The 25,302-nt window shown below is 23.3% G+C and overlaps 5 protein-coding genes across 5 annotated transcripts; 1 reads left to right on the forward strand and 4 right to left on the reverse strand.

Annotated features, from left to right (window-relative positions):
• Nucleotides 1–685: 685 nt before the first annotated feature.
• Nucleotides 686–4,497, forward strand: Bm9016 (Serine/threonine protein phosphatase PP2A-1 catalytic subunit, putative; the record flags this gene model as incomplete). Its single annotated transcript, XM_043080010.1, has 10 exons — nucleotides 686–802; nucleotides 1,064–1,232; nucleotides 1,458–1,603; nucleotides 1,706–1,793; nucleotides 2,199–2,358; nucleotides 2,500–2,699; nucleotides 2,907–3,236; nucleotides 3,531–3,658; nucleotides 3,961–4,095; nucleotides 4,198–4,497. 10 exons carry the CDS (start codon nucleotides 686–688, stop codon nucleotides 4,495–4,497), a joined length of 1,773 nt encoding a protein of 590 aa, XP_042935944.1.
• A 1,137-nt stretch (nucleotides 4,498–5,634) lies between these two features.
• On the reverse strand, nucleotides 5,635–10,462 carry Bm9015 (Uncharacterized protein; the record flags this gene model as incomplete). The annotated part of the gene is made up of 11 exons (XM_043080011.1): nucleotides 5,635–5,697; nucleotides 6,072–6,221; nucleotides 6,560–6,718; nucleotides 7,114–7,341; nucleotides 7,554–7,618; nucleotides 7,906–8,102; nucleotides 8,201–8,360; nucleotides 8,559–8,643; nucleotides 8,971–9,113; nucleotides 9,451–9,619; nucleotides 10,325–10,462. 11 exons carry the CDS (start codon nucleotides 10,460–10,462, stop codon nucleotides 5,635–5,637), a joined length of 1,557 nt encoding a protein of 518 aa, XP_042935945.1.
• Nucleotides 10,463–12,730: 2,268 nt separating this feature from the next.
• Nucleotides 12,731–13,646, reverse strand: Bm1193 (Uncharacterized protein; the record flags this gene model as incomplete). The annotated part of the gene is made up of 3 exons (XM_043080012.1): nucleotides 12,731–12,838; nucleotides 13,131–13,206; nucleotides 13,630–13,646. The coding sequence occupies 3 exons, from the start codon at nucleotides 13,644–13,646 to the stop codon at nucleotides 12,731–12,733; spliced, it is 201 nt and encodes a 66-aa protein (XP_042935946.1).
• Nucleotides 13,647–15,414: 1,768 nt separating this feature from the next.
• Nucleotides 15,415–16,492, reverse strand: Bm9014 (Uncharacterized protein; the record flags this gene model as incomplete). The annotated part of the gene is made up of 3 exons (XM_043080013.1): nucleotides 15,415–15,606; nucleotides 15,941–16,042; nucleotides 16,409–16,492. The coding sequence occupies 3 exons, from the start codon at nucleotides 16,490–16,492 to the stop codon at nucleotides 15,415–15,417; spliced, it is 378 nt and encodes a 125-aa protein (XP_042935947.1).
• A 2,341-nt stretch (nucleotides 16,493–18,833) lies between these two features.
• Nucleotides 18,834–20,275, reverse strand: Bm17634 (Uncharacterized protein; the record flags this gene model as incomplete). The annotated part of the gene is made up of 3 exons (XM_043080014.1): nucleotides 18,834–18,908; nucleotides 19,611–19,766; nucleotides 20,261–20,275. The coding sequence occupies 3 exons, from the start codon at nucleotides 20,273–20,275 to the stop codon at nucleotides 18,834–18,836; spliced, it is 246 nt and encodes an 81-aa protein (XP_042935948.1).
• Nucleotides 20,276–25,302: the final 5,027 nt, after the last annotated feature.

Here is a 25,302-nt window from a genome sequence, read left to right on the forward strand (position 1 = left end):
AATGAATTAAATAAGATTTTTAAAATTTCAATTACTACATTTTGTTAATTTTATAGTTATTCAGTTTTAGATTTGGTATGAAAGTTTATAATTTAGCTAATTAAAAGTTCAATTTTTCATAAAAAAAAAACATCATTTATTAGAGGATATGCATTTATTATCTTCCATAAAAATAGTAACAACTAAACATCGATTAGCTAATGAAATGTTAACTTGTGGATAAATGCAGTTGCTGCAAGAATGCAATCTGCAGTCCATTCAGAATTCCACATCAAATAAAAGTGCAAATTTGCATAATGCATGTTTACAATATGTTTGCTCAAAAGCACACCTTTTTCATCTTCAATTTCATCACAGAAGTTAAAATTATTAGAAAAAATCAAAAATTTAACATGCAATATTCAAAATAACATTTGCTAATAAGTTTCTTTGATTAGAAATTTTCAAGAGAAAATTTAATAAATTATTTATAATAAGAAACTTTTAACTTTGATTAATGTAATAATTTCGAATTCATTTGCCTAAATGAACAGTTTTAAAATTGTTTAATAATTTTTTTTCATTTTTTTAGAAAATATTTCTTTTTTTTTTTTTTGCATGCAATTTCAATTTATCATTTTTAAAAAGTAATTTTTGTTTTCTTTAAAATTCAAAAAAGTGGCAAATAATTTATAGCAAAAAGAAAATGGTATGCTATCATTTAACACAAGAAATTCTTGAAAAATACATGTGCAATTTAATGAAAGTAGTGGAAACTAATAGCGCATTATTTCCAACATTCAGTGATGATGATCTGATAACGGTATGTTAAGACTCTCTGATATAAATTATAGCCAGCAAAAATTTTAGAATTTTTAATAATCATTATTAAATGAACAAAAATTAATTGATTAATTAGTTTGATTAATATGTTAGTCTCAGATTTTTGAATTTAAAAGTAATCATTATGAGATGAATAAATTAATTGATTAATTAATTCTTCAAATATATTATCACGCGTTTTTCTCACTTTTTTTTTTTAATTTGCTGCATTTTTTTTTAAATATTTTTAAAATATTTGTAGATTTTGCACAATGTACAAGATATATATGCTGATGAACCAATAATGCTGCAATTTGATTTGCCTAAAAATGGATTAATTGTTGTTGGTGATTTGCATGGTGATTTATATTGCTTATTAAATATATTACTCAAAAATGGCTTTCCACCAAATACAAAATATTTATTTTTAGGTTTGTTATATTTTCCAATTATTTTTCTTTTTTCTTTTTAAAAGAGAATTTAAATTTTCTTTTTAAAATTTAAATTTTAAAGAGAATTTAAATTTACCAATTTTAATGCAACAAATTTGCTATAAAATATTCTTTAGCATTAACATTTTTTAAATCTTTTACTGGATGTGAAATGAAATCGAATTGAACAATTTTCATTGAACTTTTTACACGTATAAATTTCAGGTGATTATGTTGATCGTGGATTATATCAGGTACAATTAATATTATTTATATTTTTGATGAAATTGCGATGGCCAAATTACATTACAACACTGAAAGGCAATCATGAAGATTATCAGTGTGGTAAAGAATGTGATTTCTATAACGAGGTGAGTGGAATTTTAGCTCAAAATTTTTTTGCTAATTTTTGATATGATCATTTGATTTGATCAGTAAATGATATTTTTGATAATCACTGATGTAATTTACAGTGCTTAAGTATGTTTAAACGAGGCTCTCGATGGTTCACACAAATTAATCATGTTTTCGATCATATGCCTGTTTGTGCAATTATTTCAAGTTAGTATGAATTAGCGATTTTTCAATTAATTTTTTATTAAATCAAAATTCACAAATAGCTTGTCACATTTCTATTTGAATAAGTTTCAAATCTGAAATAATTTAATAAATAATGTAATAGAATTAAGATTTTTTTTTTAAAAAAAAATGAGCTTTAAGCTTTCAATTAAAGTTTTTTGATAACTTATGAATATTGTTATCTGATCGATCAATAATTTGCTTCTATCATTATTGATGCAATTTTTTGTCCACTTAGAAGAATATGAAAAGTTCTCCAATATTTGTTTTATTTTTATTGAAAGTATTCCTAGATTTAAATTTTGTTCACATTCACTTCTATTAGTGATAGAAAACGATCAAAATTTAATAGATCAATCAATAATGCTAATAATACCTCTCACTCAGATCATTTCTTCGTTTGCCATGGTGGAATATCTCAGTGGATGACATGTCGAAGTAATGTGGGAAATATCCCGAAACCAACTTATACCAGTAATATGCATTTTGTTGAAGGTGTCATTCTTGCTGATCTTCTCTGGGCTGATCCTAAACTTGAACAACAAAAGTATGCAATGTGCTAAAACTTTAATACTCTTTCCTTTTTTTTTTTTTTTTTCAAAAACTTACTTTTAATTAATTCTGTTAATGACTAACAAATTGATAGCATTGAATACATATTTAAAAACAATAATAATTAAATTGTCAGATGGTTCGATTTAAGTCGACGAAATTGTGGTTATTCATTTAATCGTGATGCTTTAAATATTGTTCTTCGTGCGCTAAAAGTTAAAACTTTAATTCGTGGTCATGAATATTATCCTGGTGGTACTACTCGAAATTTTGGCGATGATACGTGTTATACAGTGCATAGCACTACTGATCATCAAGAATTGTACGATCCATTTTGTAAGTTTTTAATTGCTAGCCAATAATTAATCACGTGAGCTTTCATTCAAAAAAAAAAATTTAAATAATGCATGAATGAATTGATATATTATTGAAATTTATGTGTTCATTACAATATTATTTTTGAAAAATATCTTACAAAATTTTGAAAGCAATTAGTATATTTTAGCATTACAATGGTTCTTAACGGATAAATTTTCCTTTAAGGTGGAACATTGAAATTGGAAAAAAAAGCCAATAAATTTGAAATAATTGAAAAGAATGAATTAATACCTCGCAATGCAGAAGCGAATCAATTAGCTCATAAAATGCAAATCGAACTGCAGCATTCATTCTTTCCAACAGTTATTACATATGATCGTAGACGTTGTCATTGGTGTGAGCGACCGTATCCACTTTACGTGACACGTCGTAAACGTTGCTTTGCATACGGTGATATATTGGATTATATGATGAAAAATGGAAAACTAGTATTGTTCACTGATAAATTAATCATGAAATTATCTTGGAGAGGAACATTCTGGCGGAGTATTTCAGGTTTGTTTCAGGTTAATAGTTATTTTTTTAGCAGTTATTTATCCTAAAATACTATCAGTTCCATTGCCATCAAAGTACTAATTACGAGTGTCAATAAATTATTAATTACAATGTATCATCATAATATTAATTTTAGTACTGTAACCATTTACGTTGTAAATATTGCAGAATGAATTTCAAATAATTTTTTCATTTCTAATTTTATGCTTTTTTTTAATTAAATATTTAATTATTTTATTAAAGAATACCTTATGTTCAGAAATTTTTTTTTCAAATATAAATTTTAATTTATAGCAATGAAACGAGCAATCGATTTATTCCCTTTAACACATGATATCATCTTTGGACGACCTTCAGATGATGATATTCCAAGAAGTTTCCGTGTTTGTTTACTAGAGGAAGAATTTGAACTAATGAAAAAGGTTAGGTAGTTTTCTTCAAAAATTAATAACAGAATTGCTAATTAATATTCAAATCGTTCATAATATTACTTGAAAAAAGATTGTATTTACAATACAAAAATAAATTTAAAATTATTTAATATTTGGATCAAATTTATACAGACATCGTAAACAACATTTAATCCATAAATATCATTTTATTTAGCATATCATTTTAGCTACATATGTGATAAGTATTTTTCAAATTTCAAGTCAAAAATTAAACTTAAGCAAATTTTAATTAAATCAATGCATGCATATAAATAGATTTTTTTATATTGCAGATATATAAAGTAAGTGGAAAAGACATTGACACTCTAACAAAGCCAAATTTTCGGAATATTTCTGACGTTGAGAAAGAGCTTCAAATGCCTGTGTCACGATTTCAAAAACTCAAAAAGCGATTCAAACTTGCAATGGTATGTAAATATATCTCAGAATGACAATCCATATAAATGACAGAATAATTTCATTGTTTTTTTTTTTTTTTTCTTTCTCTATAATGTCAAAAATAATTTGAGGGATTAGAGCCACACGATTTGGACCTAGAAGATATGATGACAAAGCCTACTGCTTTACCGTCACTTTCATTTGACACGGTTGGCAATGCTGATCAAACGGCGAGGCGTATGCTTAATACTGCAACAGATGAAGGAAGTAATGAAGACGATGAGGTTCAGGAGGAACCGGATGAATTTGCCGGATCAACGCCATCCAATCATTCCAGCCTCTTTTATCAACGTACACGACGATCACCACTTGCTGACACTTCGAAAAGTTTAAATTCCATTCGTACTCATAACCGCTCCAAAAATCAATGATAGCAACAAGAAAAGAAAAATGCTAGAGGATGATGATAATAATGATTTAATTGAAAGAAACTAAAGAATTATACTATTATAAAATTTGAAACGAGGAAATTAAATTTGAATTGGAATTTTAATATTAGTGCAATAAATACTGGAAATTTTCGTTTTTCATCAATTAATGAAATCAGTAGTAATCGTTGCACAAATTTTAATTCATTTTATATCTGCTAGTCTCTAACTGTCAATTTTAAAAGCAATTTTATAAAAGAAATCACTTGCTCACTATCAATAAACATTACATCTCAACTCATTTTCGATATATTAAAACAACTTCAGCTACCTCTTAATTAACCTATATTATAGCTACCATTAATTACTTCAGATTTTTACCTTTGACTTAAAGATAAACTTTAAATTTCATAGTAGAATTGTAATAAAATGTTATAAAATATAATGAAAATGCAATACTACAGCGTAATTATTATTTTTCATTGCGCTATTACTTTTTGCAAAATGATCAAACATACGTTGCACAGTGAATAAGAAAAGTTATTTATCCTTATCATATCATTATCATTGGCTTTGTCAATATATTTAAATGAAATGTTAACTGCATATTCGGTGGAAATTTATGGCATAATATAATACTAAAGTCAATAAATATGAATAATAATAGTAAGAATAGAAATTGTCATCAATTATTACAATTGTTTTCGCAAATTCTAAAAAATAAAAATGGAAAATATTTAGTTATTTAAAGGAATGAAATATTAATTTCTAGAAATTAGAAAGCTTTACTCATTCAACTATTATTATTTCTTTTTTTTTTTTTGTTTTTTGTACTTGATTAAATAAAAATATTCTCTTCATTTCTAATTTATTCTTGAGCTATTAAAAAAATTTGAAATGTTTAACTATTTCAAAACAAATTTTGTTTTTAACTTTGCATAAATGATTTATGGTATAAAATAAATACGATAAGTTTTTTATGAGAAATTAAAAAAGCTAAAAATGAAAAGAATTTATCAAATAATGTTTGAATATGCATACTCAATGGTTTTTTTTTTTTTTGGATTTAATAATTAAATTTTTGGCAACTTTTTTCTAAGACCAATTTTGTAAAAATTATGAATGAACCCAATCAATCAATTACGGTCTTCTTGATATCTCTGACACATCTGTGTCATCCAATGAAGGTAAATCACGAAGACCCTGTAAAAAATTTGCAAAAATCCACGTAATTTTTCGGAAGGTAAATAACTTACAATTATAATTAATAGAAAATTGCTTAGTAAGCAATCTTAATTAAGTAAGTAATCGTTGGTTATATGAAGGTTGCATAACAATTAATAATTAATAATTTTTTCATTTTTAAATTATGAAAAAAAATTACTAAATTACTGGAATTTTTCCTATCTGCTTAATGATGGATATCATTTTGATATTAAATCGATTTCATTGCATCGGTATTTTAATTTAATTAATTAAGTTATCAACTATTATAATTCTTTGTTAATTGAAAGATAACAAAAGACTATCTTTTAGTACTGAAAGAAAGTATTATTTAATTCTAATTTCATACGTACAATAGCGTGTCTCAGCATATTTCTAACATGCCATGACGTACGCCTTAATAAATTAGGCTTTGATCGACGTTGCTGAATTTCCAATAGGCCTGGATCTACGTCATTTGCTAACGTTTCAACCAGTTCAAAATCGGAAGATGTCACAAACAACTGCAGTGACAGTAAAAAATAAGAAGGAACTAAATAATATTTTCAAAATTTTGATTGAGAAAGTAAAACAATACAAAAACGAAGAATTAATTTTCTTATTTTGTAAATTTGATTATAATTCTTTATTGATGAATTGATACAATGTACAAATTAATTAATAATTAAACATAATTTGCTATATTATTAAATGTGTGACGGAAAACTGACGTAACGTAGAAATTAATACGTACATTCTTGCGTGAATTATAACGTAATTTACCAAAGAATATTTCTTAAAGATGAAATTATCAAATAAGTAAAAGAAAAAAAAAGAAATGAACGAAAAGAAATCGGAAAACTTTGCGCAGAAATGCTTTCTCCCATGGAGCTAAGATGACACGAAATGTGGCCGGGGTTGTTGATGAGCCACCTTCAAAGGTAACTGCATCGTACAGCACAGGAAATAACTGATAAGCTCGTGTGTTCATCATCCGATCATTTCGATTTCTCCATGCTTCCTTGATTAGATTGTCAGTTAATTCGTATGATACTTTCAAATTGGTATCACATTATCATATAACACATTTTGATGATAGATTTCATAGACAGATAGATCAGGTAGATAAATTGATTAGTTAGGTATAAAAGATAGATCAGATAAGCAGACTAGGTAGATTAAGTGTTAAATAACAGTTTGTAATAAAATATACAAATATCTGATATTGAAAAAATTGAAAAAAAAAATCTAATCAAAAATATGACCTAAATAACGTGAAATTTTACAAATCAAAATTTTTAATAAATAAAAAAATCCAAAATGCATGTTATTGGTGTAACTTAGATTTCAGATAATTTTTCCTCTAATTTTGCTAAACTTTTTAAATTGCTTTAACTCAAGTAACAGAATTTTTACATGAAATATTTCATCGTATTGTGCATAACGAAAAGCATATCGTGAAATCCACAATGTTATTTCAGCTATACCGGAATTACGTATTCGGCGAGTTATATTTCTGGGATAAGCTTTCCGGCACCATTGACATTTTAATACAATACGATTCAGTCTGCTACGTTGTAGACTTTCACATAGTAATGCGTAAACTGTATCACATAAATTATTCATAGTTTTCTTGGAATTTATCTATAATAAATTTACGTGTAATTACGTGGACTGATACCTTCCGCTTGAATATAAACGCTTATATGATATATGTTATTTAGATTATTTTTATCAACAATACAGCTAAATAATAAGAAGATAAGTGATCTTTTGCGATAAGTTTTGTTCTTATTAACTTATAACTTCGCACTCTTTAATTATATCTACGTGATGTCGTCACGTGTAGGCAATACCTTAGCCATACGTTTTTCCATGACAAATTTTCCATCATCTTTGCGAACAATTTTAATCGTACCAGCTAGAATAAACAACAATGATTGATGCGTTAAAAAAGTAGGGTAAATTTCAAAAGGACTATTTGATCTCTTAATAATAAGTATAAATAAGAAAAGCACAATTATATTTTCTTTGATTTTTACAATTTTCTATTTTTAATTTAATTTAATTTTTTTTTTTTTAAATTAACAAGTCAATCAATAATGCAATCAATTCATTCAGTGCTTTAAAATGTTCCATTTTTAAAAATTTTTTTACTTCAATAATTTTACGTTTAGTTTTGAAACTATTCCGGAATAAAATACTTACATGAATTACAACCAGCACTTTCACGAGTAGCTGTATGAACAGTAATACAACTTCCGTCACCGAAATTATCTAAAATACCTTCCGGAATTATTTGATGTCCACGAATCAATGTGCGAACATTCAATGCTCGAAGTACTGCATGTAATGCTTCTCGATTAAAACTATAGCAACAACCACGTTCACTTAAATCAAATGGTCTGAAATATTATCTATTAATATTATTTATTTAAAATTACTAATTCATATTTTTTCTAAATAATGATAAAGAAGAAAATTTGATAATAAAATTACTAACGATCTTTGATTTGGTTTTGGATCTGACCAAAGTATATCAGTGATAATACATCCCTCCAAAATTTTCATATTATTCAAATCTGTTGGTCGTGGAATATTTGCTATATTAGCTCGACAAGTCATCCATTGTGACACACCCGCATGACAAAAGAAAAAATAATCTAAAATGAAATTCTGAATTCTTATGATATGATGCAAATTAAAGAAATTAATATTTTATTGAAAGCTATTCAAATGGTCAATTCTATAAATTTAGAATTAATTAAAATTGGACAGCATGTAGTGATCAATTAATTATTGAATTTCTTTTGTTGATAAGTTGCTTAGTAGCAGTAAGCATTAAAACAGTAAGCAACTACCCGAAACAATTGCTGCTAGCGGGAGATAATCGAATAATTGATTAATATAGATAAATGTGAACGGATTATTGTAATCTGTTAAACACTAAAAATCATTCCTGTGTCAGTTTTTTTCTGCTTTCCATTTCTCGGGTAGCAATTTGCGAAATTCTGTGATATTTACCCATCTCCCAAGTATAATTAAAATATGAAATATTTAAACGGAAACAGTTCAAAAAAAGAAAATTGTATAAATTACGTAACTTCACAAAAGATAGTAAATTGATGAGAATGAATGGTTAGGTTAGAAAGAAGAAATTATACAAATTATGATTGTAATCAAATATCGGAAAAATGAATAAATAGAAAGTTAACATTTAAATTACGTGACGTAAATTACGTGAATTACACGAAATGGTAATTTGATAAAAACCTGATTTTTGAAATATTGTTCTGTAAGATGATATAATTCATGATTTCCTCGTAATAAATAAACATATTCTGGCCAACGTAATTTCATCAAAAAAACAAATAGCAATATTTCATTTTGCATTGGACCACGATCGAGGATATCACCTGAAAATATATATTTGGAAAATTTTGAAAATATATTCTAGAAATCTTTGAATTTCGATAAATTTCCATGAAATATTTTCCTTTTAATCATTTTATCACTTTCCATTAATGCGATCAATTTATTTGTATAATTTTAAAAATTTTAGGAATTAATGAATTTAAAGATTTTATCAAAATTTAAAATCAATTATTAGTAAAATTTGATTCAATAGATTTTTTTTATTTTTTTTTTTTTTTTTTAGTGAGAGGAAGATAATTAGGTAAAACTTTTAAAGTTTCTTAGTTCAGATTAATGGGAAATATTTTTGATTATTAATGAAAGGGACAGATTGAATACCAAGGAAGAGGTATGTGATATTTGGTGGAAAGCCGTAAAATTCAAATGCTTTCAGTAAGCAGAATGCGTCGCCATGTAAGTCACCAATTATAACGAGACCATTCTCGGGTAGAGGAAATTGTAATAATGTTGGTTCATCAGCAAAAATAGTCAAACATCCATGAATTATCTAAAAAAGATTTTGCTTCCAGAATCAAATTCTAAAAAATAACTAATTAATGTATAGATTTTTTAACCTTTTATTGATTTTATTTATAAACAAAACTATTATTTTGTTATTTGAATTTAACATTGCTTATTTAATTTAATATTAACTACTTTTTTGCTTTCAAAAACATAACGATATTAAGCATTTACGAGAAATGATTTATTAATTAGATAAGTAATATTAGCTGTATGATCATATGTATGTTTTTTTTTTTTTTTTTAACAGAGTCTTATATTATTTGTAAATATTTCATTTGGCCATTTTCTAACAGAAAAATTTGTCAGAAAGATGAAAAATGCAAGTGAAAAACAATTGCAAATAGATATCACTAAAAGTTGTAGAAATTTCGAGTATTATATTTAAAAAAAAAAAAAAAAAAAACGAAAACTATTTCCAATCAATCAAAAAATATATCTGAATGCATCAAATTTAGAAAGCTAAAATTTTTAAATAATTGAATTGTTTGAATTTTGCTGAATTATCTTTCATATTTATTTAGACTTTTTGAAAAATCAAATGATATCATGATGATAACAGTTGAAGCAGTAGACGAATTAAATTAAATTTACTTGATAAAAATTTATAATTCAAGCTAATCAGTTTAAGTGATATCACTTTGATTTGATAAATTTAAGTTATAAATATAAACATAAGCGTAAGAAAGACCTCAATAATTTCATGGTGTTCAAAAGTGGTATGAATTCGATTCGTTCCAGACATTAATTGCATGACACGTGACATATAATGCTCCAACGCTTGCTGCGTACACGGACGTAATGGACAACGCAATGGAGCCATACGCATAGTATTTACGTAATTTTCAGATGATAACGAAAAATCTGTTTGTTGTGACATATTTCTTTTTTTTTTTTGCTTAGCTTATAATGCTTTTTCTTTTATATATCTAAAAAAAAATAAAAAAAAATATTTTGAAAACTTGCATATTTCAATCGGTTTTTCAATGTTTGTTTATAATAAATGTATTTAAAAAAAGAAAAAAAATTAAGGAAGAAATTAATTCATTCTTTTATGCTTAAAGATTTGAAATTTTTTCATAATATTAAGAAGAAAAAAATTTCAATCCACAAAAAATTCAGTATTTTCAGACTTAACAACGTATACTTTCATTTCATTCCCAAATAATAATTTAAATAATTCCTTAATTCGGTGTAATGTAAGATTTAAAATTTTCATATATTTTAAATTTAGTGCTTGGACTGTTTATTATTTCAAAAAAAAAATTCATTTATTTAAAAAATTATTTCTCTTGTTCCTTAATACATTTTATGTTATTTATTTATTTTTTTGTAGAATTATATTTTGCAAAATGTGTACAAAAAGGCTACTTGGTGACTGTTAGATCTAAACATTCAATGCTTTCAAAAGGTAGCAAAACTTATTTTTATTTTTATTTTTTTAATTAATAATAAAATTAATTTCCTAATTTTTGTGTAATATAAGATATAAAATCTTCATAAGTTTTAAATTTGATAATAATTTCTCTAATTACTCATTCTTAATTGCACCACGTGTATGTTACTGAGTGGTGTAAAATTAAATTTTAAAGTTTAATTTATTTATTTTTTTTAAAATATTTGAAATGTTATTAAATGAAAAAAGAATGCAAAGACAAACGTTGCAATATCGGTCAATAAACAAATGTTAATAAGGAAACAATGAACCATTCAGCAAGGTAAAAGTATATCAAAATGATTAAAAATGCTTCAGACTTTTCCATATTTTCATTAAAATGTAAATTTTTTCCTTTTAATATATGAAATTTTATTAGGAAAAATGAAAAATTTTTTTTTTTTTTTGAAGTTTATGTCTTTAAATATAATTTGAATGTAAAAAACAAAAAATTTAGAAATAAAAAAATTTGATGAAATATCATTAAAATTTTCCAATTGAGATTTTTTATCAAATAAAATACAATTTGTTATAAATATTGGAATGAATTTACTTAAATGTAAAAAAGTGTGTTAAACAATAGTTTAATCGATATTTTAATTCACTCATAAACTTTCCATTTTTATACCATTTATCCACTTCAAAAAATTATTGATTAAATTTTTAATCCTTTTACAAGTACTACCAAAAATTTTCATTACATTCTGTAATATGTCACAAAGAATTCACTGTCGTATGATTAGCTCCTTTCTTTTTCTTTCTTTTTTGATTTCTTAATTTTATAGTATTTTAGTTCTTTTTCCTTATAAAATGATTGTTAAAAATTGTGAAAATATTTTAACAAATTTAAGAATTATAAATGAATAGTCATTCCCATTAAAATGTTTCGCGTTTATTTAATTATTAATTAATTTTATCTTTATTAAACTAATTATCCCACAGATTGATTAATTTATTAAGAAAAGTATTTAGCTTTACAGTTTGTTATTATCTAACAAATTATTTCATTGTTTTTTTTTCTTCAGTGTACACAATTTTTTTTAGTATATAATAAAATGATAGCTTTAATTAAAGTTTTCATTTTGGTTTTTGCTAATTTCATTACATTTTTCAAAGTTAACTTTTCCATTCATTGTTTGCATTTTAAGCATTATTCATTTATTAATTTTATCTTTTTATTTAAGAGTAAATTATACATAGATTAATTTGAACTATTTCAAAGTTTTAAAGAAATCAATCTAATCAATTTGATATTTGTTAGAAGTAATTCATATGATCAATATTGTGATGTGATTTTATATTAGGTCAAATTAATTTGATATTAAATTAATGAAACGCTACGTCATTTATCCTTACGTCGATAAAATAACTTTGCGTAGCAAATAATTATTTATGATTGAAATGTTCACAAATTACGCTCGCATTAATTTCTTTCATTTACTATAAATATCATTCATTGCTCAATTCAGATTGTATAATTTTCATATAACTGATAATTAAAGTTCTACGTGAACATATAATCCTACGTTACCATATTACTACACGTGTAATACAACGTTACGTCTATCACGTCTTATTACAAAACTGTTATAATTTTAGAAAGTTTTTTATACAGTTTACAACATTACTTTTCTGTCTTCGATTTTATTCCTGTTGAAAGATTTATTTAATCATTGTTGGACTCAGACGACGGTGCACTACAATGTTACCTCGACCGTCCGTCGGATCTAACCGACCGTTTGCATTTTGCATTAATGACATCGGATGATACTGAAAGTAACAAGAAGGAGCAAAAGTGACAAATGAAAAATGAGAAAGAATTCAAAGACAAATATTTTTTTTGTTTACATAAATTAAAGTGATTTCATTTATGGTACAAAATTAATGATCACAAGATAACACTTAAAAATTAGAAATTTACATTTAATCAAAGTTTCACTATAGGAAATTTAATTCATAAAAGTTTAAACTAACAATAACAAAATGAATCATATGAATCAATAATCAAAAATTTTCGGGAAAATTTCGCCGAGAATAACAAAAAGTGGGTAAACAAACTTACTGGGCCATCGACTATTATAATATTACCATTGAATGAATTTATTGCAAAGATAACAATAGCATTAGTAAATTGTAGACTGAAAATGAATTATAAAACATCATTAAATCGAGTTTGATAGATTGTAAAAATTAAGCAAATCAAAATTAATTCCTAATAAAATATGATTTTTAATTAATGTCATACTTTTTTATAATTTTTAATTTCACAAAATAAACTATAGCAAAAAAAGAAATGGAACATTTGTTTTTTCTTTTTGTGTTAAAAATTATGTTCTGTGATAAATGTATGAAAGATAAGAATAACAAAAAAAAAAGAATACAAAGTTTTATATTCTTGAAAGAAGAAAGATAAAAAAAGAATTTAAAAGGATTTTTCTACTCATTTTTAATTTTTGAAATCCAAAAATTAAAAACGAAGGATTAAAATTTAATTTTTAAATAATATCATTTTTTTTTTTAAAAAAAAAATAAAAAACAAGAATTAAAAGGAATAAACACACAGAAAAAATAATCGCATCTTGGTGTTTCCCAGTTGCTTTCTGAAAGTTTCTGCAAAACCTATAAAATTATTAGAAAATATCAAACTTTTATCAATATTGATTGATCAGTTGATTGATAAATTAACTGATCGATCCGATACAGAAAGATTTTTTGCTATATGGAAAATTAATTTTGATAATAAATTTATGAATTTAATTTGTATATATCATATAAATATTGAAACGATAAAGGAGTAAATAATGGAAAATAACTTTTTATTTATTAAATTGATAATAAAAAGACGAAAAAATAGAGCAAAATGGTTTATTATTTATTATTAAATAGAAGAAAAAAAAGTGAAGTGATTCGTATTTCTTTTTTGTTTATCTTTATTTTGAAGGAAAAATGCGGAAAAATTTCAATTTATCAAATGATATTTAAAATTATTTGAAAATCTTTTTCGAAATTTTACAAAATCAACAAACAATGAAAATTGGACAAAATTCACCTCATGCGGGGTATTTAAATGTTATTGAAAAAAATTATTCTTTCATCGTTATGATTTTAAATTTAAACAAATTTCTCGATGTGTTTCTTTCATTCTTTTGTATTTCTTTCGTTAAGTAATGAATAATGTGACCAATAAAAATTCCGGTTTTAAAATTTGTTAATCATTCCACTTTAAAAAAAAAGAAGAACGAAAACAGAAAAAATGAAAAACCGTTAACAGTGTACTTTTATGTTGGACTATTTTTGTCATTTTTTACTGTAAATTATTTATTGATTGCTCACCGTTTATTAATTTATAAAAAATTTCAATCACACAAATTTTTTAATAAAAATTATATCAGTGATATGTTAATAAAAACAATGAATACATAATGGTATGTTTACGATAATGTGTGAATGTATCATTGTGATACATGTTGAATAATATAATGAAAGTATCGAAAGTACAGATATGATATGAGAAATAAAATGAAAAAAAAATTCCAATGATATGATATGATAATTTTAAGACATGATATGATAACTGAAGCATCAAATCAAGTCTTGTCATAATAACTTATGAAAATGCAGTGAGATATGTCTGTGACATATTAAGTAGTATTAAGGAACTGATAAAAATATTTGATCAAATTATCACTTTAACATCAATCATTGACAGTGATATAATGAAACGATAAAAAAAGTAAAGAAAATGTTGCAATGAACTTTGTATCAAATGTAAAAAATTACAAAGATATACGGAAAGCGCTAATAGTTAATTTGAAGCCTATTTCCTTTCTTTAATTATATTATAATTGATTTCAAATTTAACATTTCATAGAACATGAAAGGACTGAAATAAAATACAAAATGAAATATGAAAAAGAAACAAAGAAGACAATTGCAAACAATTTGTATTAGAAAATAGACAAAATCCTTTACTTCTACTGCTTTTTTTTCTTTTTTTTTAATATAACTTTTGATAACAAAGAATATTTGTAAAATTTTTGTAGAAAATTTGTTCTTCAAAAATTCGTAATAATTTTATTATCGAATGGCTAAATCGTTCGCTGAATTCAACTGTGAAATTTCAAGAAATCAATTAAACTTCATGATTTTTTTCTAATCGACATTAATTTCAATCACTGATGAAATTAATGTCGATTAGAAAAAGAGAAAAATCATCAAAATCAAATTGAATTTTTAAAGAACTTCCACATACTGATAAAAATTATTAAATTTTCCTTTTTTTTTTTTAAACTGACATTTTACTGAAAATTAAAATAGAATTTTGACAGAAATATTTTTACCAAATTTTATTCACAAATTAGTTTTTGTGCATGTACCTTTGATCCTCGTACTCTGATATAATGATGATAAACAACTCTATGAATACATTTAGTAAGCAAAAAAAGCAATGATATAATTACAACAATTCCTGCAGCAATCAAAAAGACGATTATCGTTATCAGTGAGGGTAGACTTTCACATTTTTGATAAGCTGTAGCCTAAATGAAATTATTTCCATCTTTGGCAGAGCAAAACTTTTCTAAAGAATTAAGCATAATATGAATTGAAAATTTGAAAAATCAACAAGTTGTTTTAAAAAAAAGTGTAATATCATTGATTTTACAATTTTTTTTCTCGTTTAACCTTCGACCTCAAAAATTAGTGTGTTCCTCATAATGGAACAAGTTTAATCAGAAACATTAAGTAATTATGAATCTTACTTTTAATTTGTTTCTTCACCATCAGTGCTCGTCACGAATAGCAGAAAAGATTTATCGGTAATTGCTTTCGAAATTTTTCGTTAATGAATTTTAATTTAATAATAAAACTTACTGCTGCTGCATTCAAATTTTCACTTCCTTTTGAAAAACGATCTTCGAATGATCCAAAAGTTTTTTCACCTTGCACAGCAAGTTTACTTACATGATCTTTTACCTAAAGCATAAAAAGTTACTTATTTTACTGCGATAATTATTTCCACTTATTACCATAATTAAATGATCAGAAAATACCGGAATTTTCATGTAATTTAGAGAAGAGAAAAGAAATTTCATGTTTAATGATGACTGAAATTAAAAATAAGATAGCGAAATAAATTTGCAAGCAAAATTTTTCCGTCCTACTAGTCTTTATGAAAATGTAGAATTTTCATCACATCATTAATAACAATTAAAAATGGTCGATTTTTTTTTTTTTGGAGAATTAAAATTTTGAATTTAACATTTATCCATTTAAAATAATTAATTAAAATATGTGCAAAGTATACTTATTGATAAATATGATAATATCAAATACACTTACAGAAACGATAAAATCACCAATTATACGTTCGATCCATTCCACCTGATCGATAACTGTATTGAGCGTAGCATTATTTGAAGACATTGAATAGATAATTTAGCTTATGATGACGGCAGCTATTACAAGAACACTTGAAGATTAAATTAAGTAAATAATAATAACCTAAAATATACAGAAATTACTATACATCACAAAGTAGATAATTATTAGCAAATTAACAAGCTGAATAAAATTATTAACATTTAGTATGTTTGGTAGTAGAATGAAGAAATTAACTGCTAACATTGTCTTCAAATTAAATATTAAAAAAAGCTTTAAATGCATCGGTATAAAAGCTAATTTAAATTAATAATTTCAGCTAAACCATCTAAATAATCGAATTATAGGAAAATAATAAATAAAAGGGAAATGAAAAATCAAAAAAAATTACATAAATATTTAAAATATCAAATAAAATTTGAAATTTTAAGTGGAAAACAATATCTAACTTCTCTAAACATTCTTGTCATCAAATCTAAGCAATTATTGTCATCAAATCTAAGCAATTATTGTCATCAAATCTAAAACACACACGTACACATACATATGCAATGGATTACAGTGATATTTCAGGAGTGAACAATACTGATTTCCGGAAAAAGTATAACCAAATTGATAAATGCACAAATGCAGCTGGGCAGCAATTAATCAGAAAATAACGTTTGAAACATAATTTTGTATAATTAATTACATTTTTCAATTGAAAAAAAGAAGATTGGAAGAGATTGGAAAGGAAGGAATAATTTGAAATGTGGAAAATGAATAATATTATGCTGACAAACAATTAATATGCTACTTTTTTTCTCTTTTTTTGTTGAACAAAGAAGAAAGGGGAGAGAGAGAGAAAAAGAAATAAGAAAAGAAAGAAAGAAAAAGAGAGTGAAGTAAGAGAAGTATTATTTAAATTAATTTAAAATTAAATTTTGAAAAATACCGTTTGTTAGCAAAAATTTTTAACAATAATTTATGATGATTTCTTAAGCAATTCAAAAGTGGCAATATATTACAATTGCATTGAAGTAAAACACGGATGCTAATACTAACGCTAAAGGCTAACAAATTGATGACAGTAATGGTGATGATGATGATGATGACAAATCAATGATCGAAGATCGATGATGATAGATGGCAATGATGATGAAAATAATAACATTGATGATAATCGTGATGATGATGATGACTAAGTAATGCATTTTTGCCGTGCACCAATCAATTTTGTAGAATTGACAAGCACGAATTGTATCGTATATATGTGTGTATATGTGTATGTATGTATGTACATATGTATGTGTATATGTATGTAAACATTTAAATTTGTAATGAGAGAATCAAAAATTAAAATCGATCAATAAATCATTCATCAGAAGTGATAAAAACAAGAAGTATTTTACATCAAATTTAACTTACCTTATTGTGATTTAAAATAAGAAAAAAGCAAAAATAAAAATAATTATGTAACAATCTATAATTTATGCAAAAAAAGAAGAAAAATCATTTGTCAGAAGTGATAGAAATAAAAAAATTTACGCTAAATTTCACGTCACTTAATTTAATTTAGAATAAGAAAATACAAAGTTAAAAATTAAAATAATTACGTAACGATTATATTTATTAAATTAATGATCGGATGAATTTTGTGTTTTGTTTTTTACTTTTTTGCGTGTTTTTTTATTTTATTTAAAAAAAAAAAAATCAGATTTTCAAAAGTAAGAGAAAAGATTAATTTTATGAAAAAGTTTGATTTTAAAAGAAATAAATTTAGTTATTCAAAATGATAAATGAATAAAAACTTATTCGATATTTAACAAAATGATTTTTAATGTCATTTTTTAAAAGAAAATTTTTGAATTTTATGTTTCATAAATCTTTGAAAGTACAACAGACTACTCAAATGATTGTATCATTTTACTACATTGATATGAAACATTTTCTTATCAGTACAATAAACAAAAGAAAAAATTAAACATATTATCAAGATTTTAGGTAAACAATAATTTATAATAATGCAAAAAACCAAAATTAGCAAAGAAAAAAAAAGGAAAAAAATAATATAAGCAACAAAATAACTATGAAAATTTTTTCTATAGCAATGAACAAGTACTAATATAGTTAAACAATAATAAATTAATAAAATAATTTTTTAATTTTAAAAAAAATTTAAAATTTTTGGGCAAAATTTTTTGACATTGCTATTGTTTGTTAGTGTTGAGTTGTCTTTCGCAATGATTTAAAAAGTTACAAAATATTTAAATGATAGAATTAATTTAGGTTACGAAAAGAAAAGAAAAAAAAAATTCTCACTCAACATTGATAAATATTTGTATGAATGATTGCAGTTGAGAAATTGTGGCGCTTTTTTTTCACTTTTGCGCATTTTTTTTTTCTGTCAAACAGCAAGATAAATCTTTTCATCGTTTCTACTCGATTCTTCTGCTTCTCTCAGTTTATTAACATTTTTAATCTGAAAAATTTTGTTAAAATTGAACAATTTTAACAAAAAAATTACATTTGGTAAATTATTTCATTTGTTGCTTTTCTTTTGTCTTTAAAAAAATGTTTTTATCAAAGTAGCATTTTATTTTTTCGATGTTTAAAATTATTTATCAAATTAAATGAAATCATAAATCATTATTATCAAGAAAAAATAATCTTCTCTTGTGTCATTGTTGAATTAGTAAGCACTTAAATGATCTTTCAATAACTCTTTAATTATAGTAATTAATTTAATATTAATTATACTAATTAATTCAGTATGCTATTATTTGTGAATTTATTTTATGCGAAGAAATAATTTTCTAGTAGCTATTTAATATACTTTTTGACGAATAGCATTTTATCAATGATAAAATTTCTGTTGCTTCTATGGCCTTTTTTTTATTTTGATTTTTTCATCTTTTTTTTTTTTTTTTTCATTTTTGTAATCATTAAAATAAACAGAAAAAGGTGTCAATTTAAACTGTACTTCTAATTTGAAAGTGATCAAGCTTTTTAGACTTCTTTTTTTAAATGATAAGATTAATTTTCCACTGATAATTTTCATTTTTTTTTTTCGCAATGTTTACACAACAATTAGAGAATAAATTTCAAAAAGAGCAATATTAATTGTGTAATTTTATTAAATTATAAATTAATTTAAAATATTTATGAAAGATTAAATGCTTACCTCATAACATTTAACATAAAAACAAAGTATTGTTAAAGCAATAACCATCAGACAGAATGTGATAATAAAGAGAAGAATTGCCCAACGAAACAATGTTAACAGTTCATTAACATTGCTACTTACACTGTTTAACATCAAATTCACATTTTCAACTGTCTAAAAAAGAAAAAAAAAAGTTTATTTAAATAAATTAAATAAAAAAAATTCTTTTGAATATGGAATTAAATTTATTTTTATTTATATATTATTATTATTATTATTATTTATATTCTTCTTTTATTGTGTCGTATAGATATTTTCGTTTTTTTTTTTTTTTTTGAAATGCTTAATTTTCTTGAACTCTTCATTTAGTTGGTAAGCTTATCACAAATTATAATTTTTTTTTTTGATTTTATATATTTTGTATAGGACAAAGACATAATCGGAGAGAGTAGAAGATAAGAAAGAAAAGGGTTTAGAGAGAGGGCAAAAGAAAAAAGGGATAGTAACATTAAAATATTCTAAACAAATTTATAAATATAAATAATAAATATTATTGTATAAATTTTACAACTCTTATACATTACTATTTTTTCTCTCCGATTTAGTTTCATTTAAATTTGACTATTACATTTTGTGAAAGAAATTAAAATTATTCAGTTTTGACTTACCTTATCCAAAGACATAACTGAGATTTTCCCTTTTCTTCAGGAAATTTTCATTAATTAAATTGATGCAAATTTCAATCTAAAATGATTTCTTTATTTATGACTCTTCGAAAATTTTTTTGCACCTTTTTTAACATTCTTTTTTTACAAAAAAATTTATAATAATTTTATAATTAGGCAAAAATAATGGATGTTATAGAAATATAATAAAAAATTCGTTTGTAATGATAAATACATCTGCTAATATGAATATACGTTACAAATTTTAAAAAGATTTAATATTTCAAGACTTAGAAAAATTTTCGTACAAAAATTTAGCAGTCAAATCATTTTCCTTTTTTTATAAAAATCTTAATGAATTTAAAATTTACAAATTTTTCTACAAGATAAAAAGCTTAAAAAAGTGAGCAAACAAATATTTTACAATATTATTAAAAAAAAAGTTATTCATTTTTATAAAATAAATAGTCCCAAATATTATCATATTATTATTATTATCATATTATATCAACAAATCTTTTATCAGAAAAAATATTACTGAAAAAAGAAGAAAACATTTGAAAATGAAAACAAAATTTTAGAGATTTAAAATTTAAAAAAATGAGAAGAGTTAATAATAAATAAACTGTTATCAGTATCGAATCGTTGATTGATAGAATTTGTGAATCATTTCATTTACTTTCCTTCAATTTCTTCTTCTTCCTTTTTCTTTTCATCACCAGTTTTATAGCAACGGATATGAAACGTGTTGTTCATTTTATCGTTTTACAAAAACAAAAACTATCATTTGCAGTTTTTTTTTTTTTTTTTTAAAAACATTTTTCTTCTTTCTTTTTTTGTCATCACAGAACGATTTGTTGCATTGATAACATCAAATATCATTTTGCAGATACCATTGTGAAAATTATTGTTGTGATAAGAAAAAAAAAAAAAAAAACGAGATTGAATTTTAAAGTTACTTAAATTATATATTTTACATGTTATTTGGTATTGTTTAATTTTATTTTATATATCTATGATAATAATTAGTGTAACAAAAAATATTAATATTTATTCAATTATATATCTTCGTACTACACTTTTTCCCATTATTATACTACATTTTTTCGTACTACACTTTTTCCCACTGATATATTATTATTATTATTATTTAATTCAGAAAAATAATTGGCATTTTTAAAAATTTTTTAAATATCTGTTTTAGATTTTTACATTTTTATATTTTCTTAGATTAGTCAAAGCAAAAGATTAATTTTTAAAATGCATTTTAACAGCATCTAAATTATATCAATGTTTATCATTTAATTTAATATTATTTGCAAGTGTAATGTAAAAAAAATCACTATAAATTCTTCAATTATTTATTTAAATTAATTATATAGTATGAACCTAAGAAAGTAAGTAGCATAATAAAAAGTATTGAATAAAGCATCACCTAAATTATATGTCAAGCACATTAATACTTATTAATTACTTAAATAATTATATATTATATGTAATAATAAGTATAATAAAAGAGATTGAGTAGTAGTATATTCAAACCTAGTTTATTTCATTTTCTATAAGACAACTGATAAGATCAGTGTAATTAATAAATTTCAAACGTCGCTTCGTTTTAATTCATTATCAAAATCTAACTTATACTAACTAAAATAGAAACGGAGTTTTTTCAAATAAAATTGCGGTAAATAATTTGATGCATTTATTTCGATTTAAATTTGTGACTTAAATTTATTAAATTTTTCAATGGTTTATTTCAAATTTTTAAATTAGCAAATATTTACAACAAATCATTTCCAAATATTTGGTTATTAATTGATAAAAAAGCATAAAAGATATAAAAATTTATCAATTGATTGATTTAAAGGACTATTTAATGGTATTATTACCTTTCAATTTTCCTTAATCTTTTTACTTTGACAACGAATCTTCGAACTTTTCATTATTTACATAATGATCTTTAAATTGGTTTTAATGATATTTTAGATAAATTCATTTATTATCTTTATATTTTAACACAGACACACACACACACACACACACACACACACACACACACACACATACACACATACATACATACATGCATGTAAGATCTTAGCAAAATTTTTCTCATTTCTAATTTTCAAATTCTGAAATTTCTTGTTGTTATTCTTAATTATATTTATAATACTATGAGCATATTTATTACAACAGAAGAAAAATGAAGCATTTATGAAAAAGAAAGTTGAATGAAAAATTTTTTATTTTATTTATTTGTAATAAATTCATTTACAAATGAAAATATTCATTTTAGCTTCCTAAAATAACAGATATCAATTTTAGCTCTTCTAAAAATAAATCATATATAAATTTAAATAATTATATTAATAATATTTTTGAAAAGCAAAGATAAAAACGATTATTTTCACCGTTTACTTACATTTTTTTCTTTTTTGTTATATGTTAATAAAATTAATCAAATTTAAAACTTATTGTATTTGAAAAAAATAGGAAATAATATTTGTGATATTATTCAAAAAAATTTACAGAAATAATTTCCGGATGTTAAATTATGATAGTACAATTTATAATTGTAACAATATTAAATATGGTAAAATAGTTATATAGAATAATTATAATTTAATAATTGTTGTATTTTAGAATAAGAAGTTGCATATGAATAATCGAAATATATGAATAAATAGTAATTAAGATAAATAAGTATAGTGATTTTACGAATTAATCATCTATCTTGCAATTATGATTTAAACTTTTTTTTTCCTTTTTAAGCAATATGAGTAGCCGAATAGTTACATTTTTATATTTCTGAATGATTATAAAATCATACCGATTTGATCAATCAAATTGATTGATAGAATTTTGAAAATGAGGTGATTGCATTTTGTTTACTTCATTCGTACTAATTACTAACTTTTTTTTTTTTTAAAGCTAGGTCTTATCAGTCAATAAAAATGTAACAGTGCCTGTTTCAACTGTGATTTTAAAATAATTTCAGCAATTCAAACGCATATGCGCCTGCAAATAAATATGAAATAAATTGAATTAATTCTCAAATAAACAAACAAAAAAAAAAATAAATAAAAAAAATAAAACACACCAACATGTAAATAAAGAAATTCATTTTATCGAAAGATCAAAAAGAAGATCGAAAACACATTAATATTTTATTTGTTATCATTTTTAATACATACGTTTTTTCATTTTAATTAGAAAAAAGATTTCAATCATTTTGAATTTGTTTTATATAAAATGAAAAGAACTACATTGCATGAGGAGATTTTATCAATTGTACTGAACAGCAAAATGTTAAGAGTTGCGCAATTGTCCAAATAGAGCCATTATTCATTTCATTCTATTATTATAACATTTTTTCAATATCAGAGGAGTTAAAATATTTGTGCTAAATAAAGCTGTGAATTTTAAAAGTTTATAAATTGATTATTTTATTTCATTTATTTCAACATTTAAATCTTTTTTTTTCAATTTTTCAATAATTGATAACTCTTATTTATATAATGTAGAAAAAATTATAAGTTTTTCGTTCTTTTTTATTATTTTTTCAATTGATTGTTTTGTTTTTTTCCTTAATGTGAACACTTATTCTTTCTTTTTATGCTGTAAAGTATTTACTATTTCAAAATCAAATTAATTGATATATTATTCAATAAAATATTTACCTAACAATAACATTGTTTGTCTATATTTTTATTTTGACCAAGCAAACTGAATATGTGGAAGTCAATTAACCAATCAATCGATCAATCAATCAATCAATTATCAATTGATCGCTATTATGTTGATAAATCAATTCTAGTAGACAAATTAATCAATTAATGCTGATAATTTTTGGTTTTATAATAAATATTCTTTGTTTTGTAAAAATTATTTCTTGTTACTGTTTTTGATCAATTAATTTGTTTATAGAAAAAAGAAATATTCTTTTCTTGTTTGTTTCCAATTTGCTTTGTTTTTTTTTTTTTTTTTTTTTTTTTTAAAGAAAAAGAAAACTTTTGTTTCATTTATTTCTAACTTATTCGTTTTTTTTCCACTTCATTAAAATTCAAAATTTATTCTTTACTTACGAAAAAAAAGAAAGGAAAAAATGGCAAAAAAGAAGAGAGAATAATTTTTCGTTTCTAATAACAGAATGAAATTTTCACTATTCAATGAAATGATTCTAAAAAATTTCATGAAGAAAAGAATATTTCTTTTTTCCCATAATTCTTTGTAATAATTCATATTGATGATTTCTATATATGTTTCTTCGTTTGTTATTTTTTCTTATTTTAAGCAAACTTTTAAAAATTTTAACCCTGTACAATTCTTTAGTAGTTAATGATAATGGCAGATAAAACAATGAAATAATACGATAAGTACAATTTAAATTTATTTGGAATTATTCCTTAACAACTTCACTTATTTGTCTTTTTTCTGTTTTAAATTTACTTCCATAAATGCTTCAAATAAAAATTCATTGTGAAAGTTATCAGTTACAAACAGTTATGAATTTAAAATGATATGAAGCAAAACCGACTTCCAATTAAAAAATTGCACCAAATGCTGAAAGAAAGGTATGTTTGACAATGTAGTTGCTATTTGATTTAATAAAAGCAAAAAATAAAACTTTTTAAGAAAAACAAAACTTAAATAAAATTTTATCTCATGTTTTTGAATCATTAAATTGAAAAACTGAAATATTTTTTTTTAAAAAAATTAAGAAATCAAGTAATGATCTTTTAAATTTTCAAGTCAATAACTTTTAAAATCAATTATGAAATTTAATTTTAACTTCGAAAAGTTTTTAAACCATTCAAAGTCTGCAATATTAGAAGAAATACAGGAACAAATTTCGATTTACTGTTGAAATTACAATTAAAGCAGGATAATATTTGAAATATAATCGTCCTTTCCATTCAAATATCTTTAAAATTTGAATAAATTGGATAAATATCATCCAGTAAAATATACTTTTGCCGGAATAATTAGTACATGCAAATCTGATTTTAAAATTTTAACAATGTTAAAATATTTTTGCGCTTTCA

This window comes from Brugia malayi, assembly GCF_000002995.4.
Source record: "Brugia malayi strain FR3 genome assembly, contig: Bm_v4_Chr3_scaffold_001, whole genome shotgun sequence".
NCBI classification, from domain to species: Eukaryota; Metazoa; Nematoda; class Chromadorea; order Rhabditida; family Onchocercidae; genus Brugia; species Brugia malayi.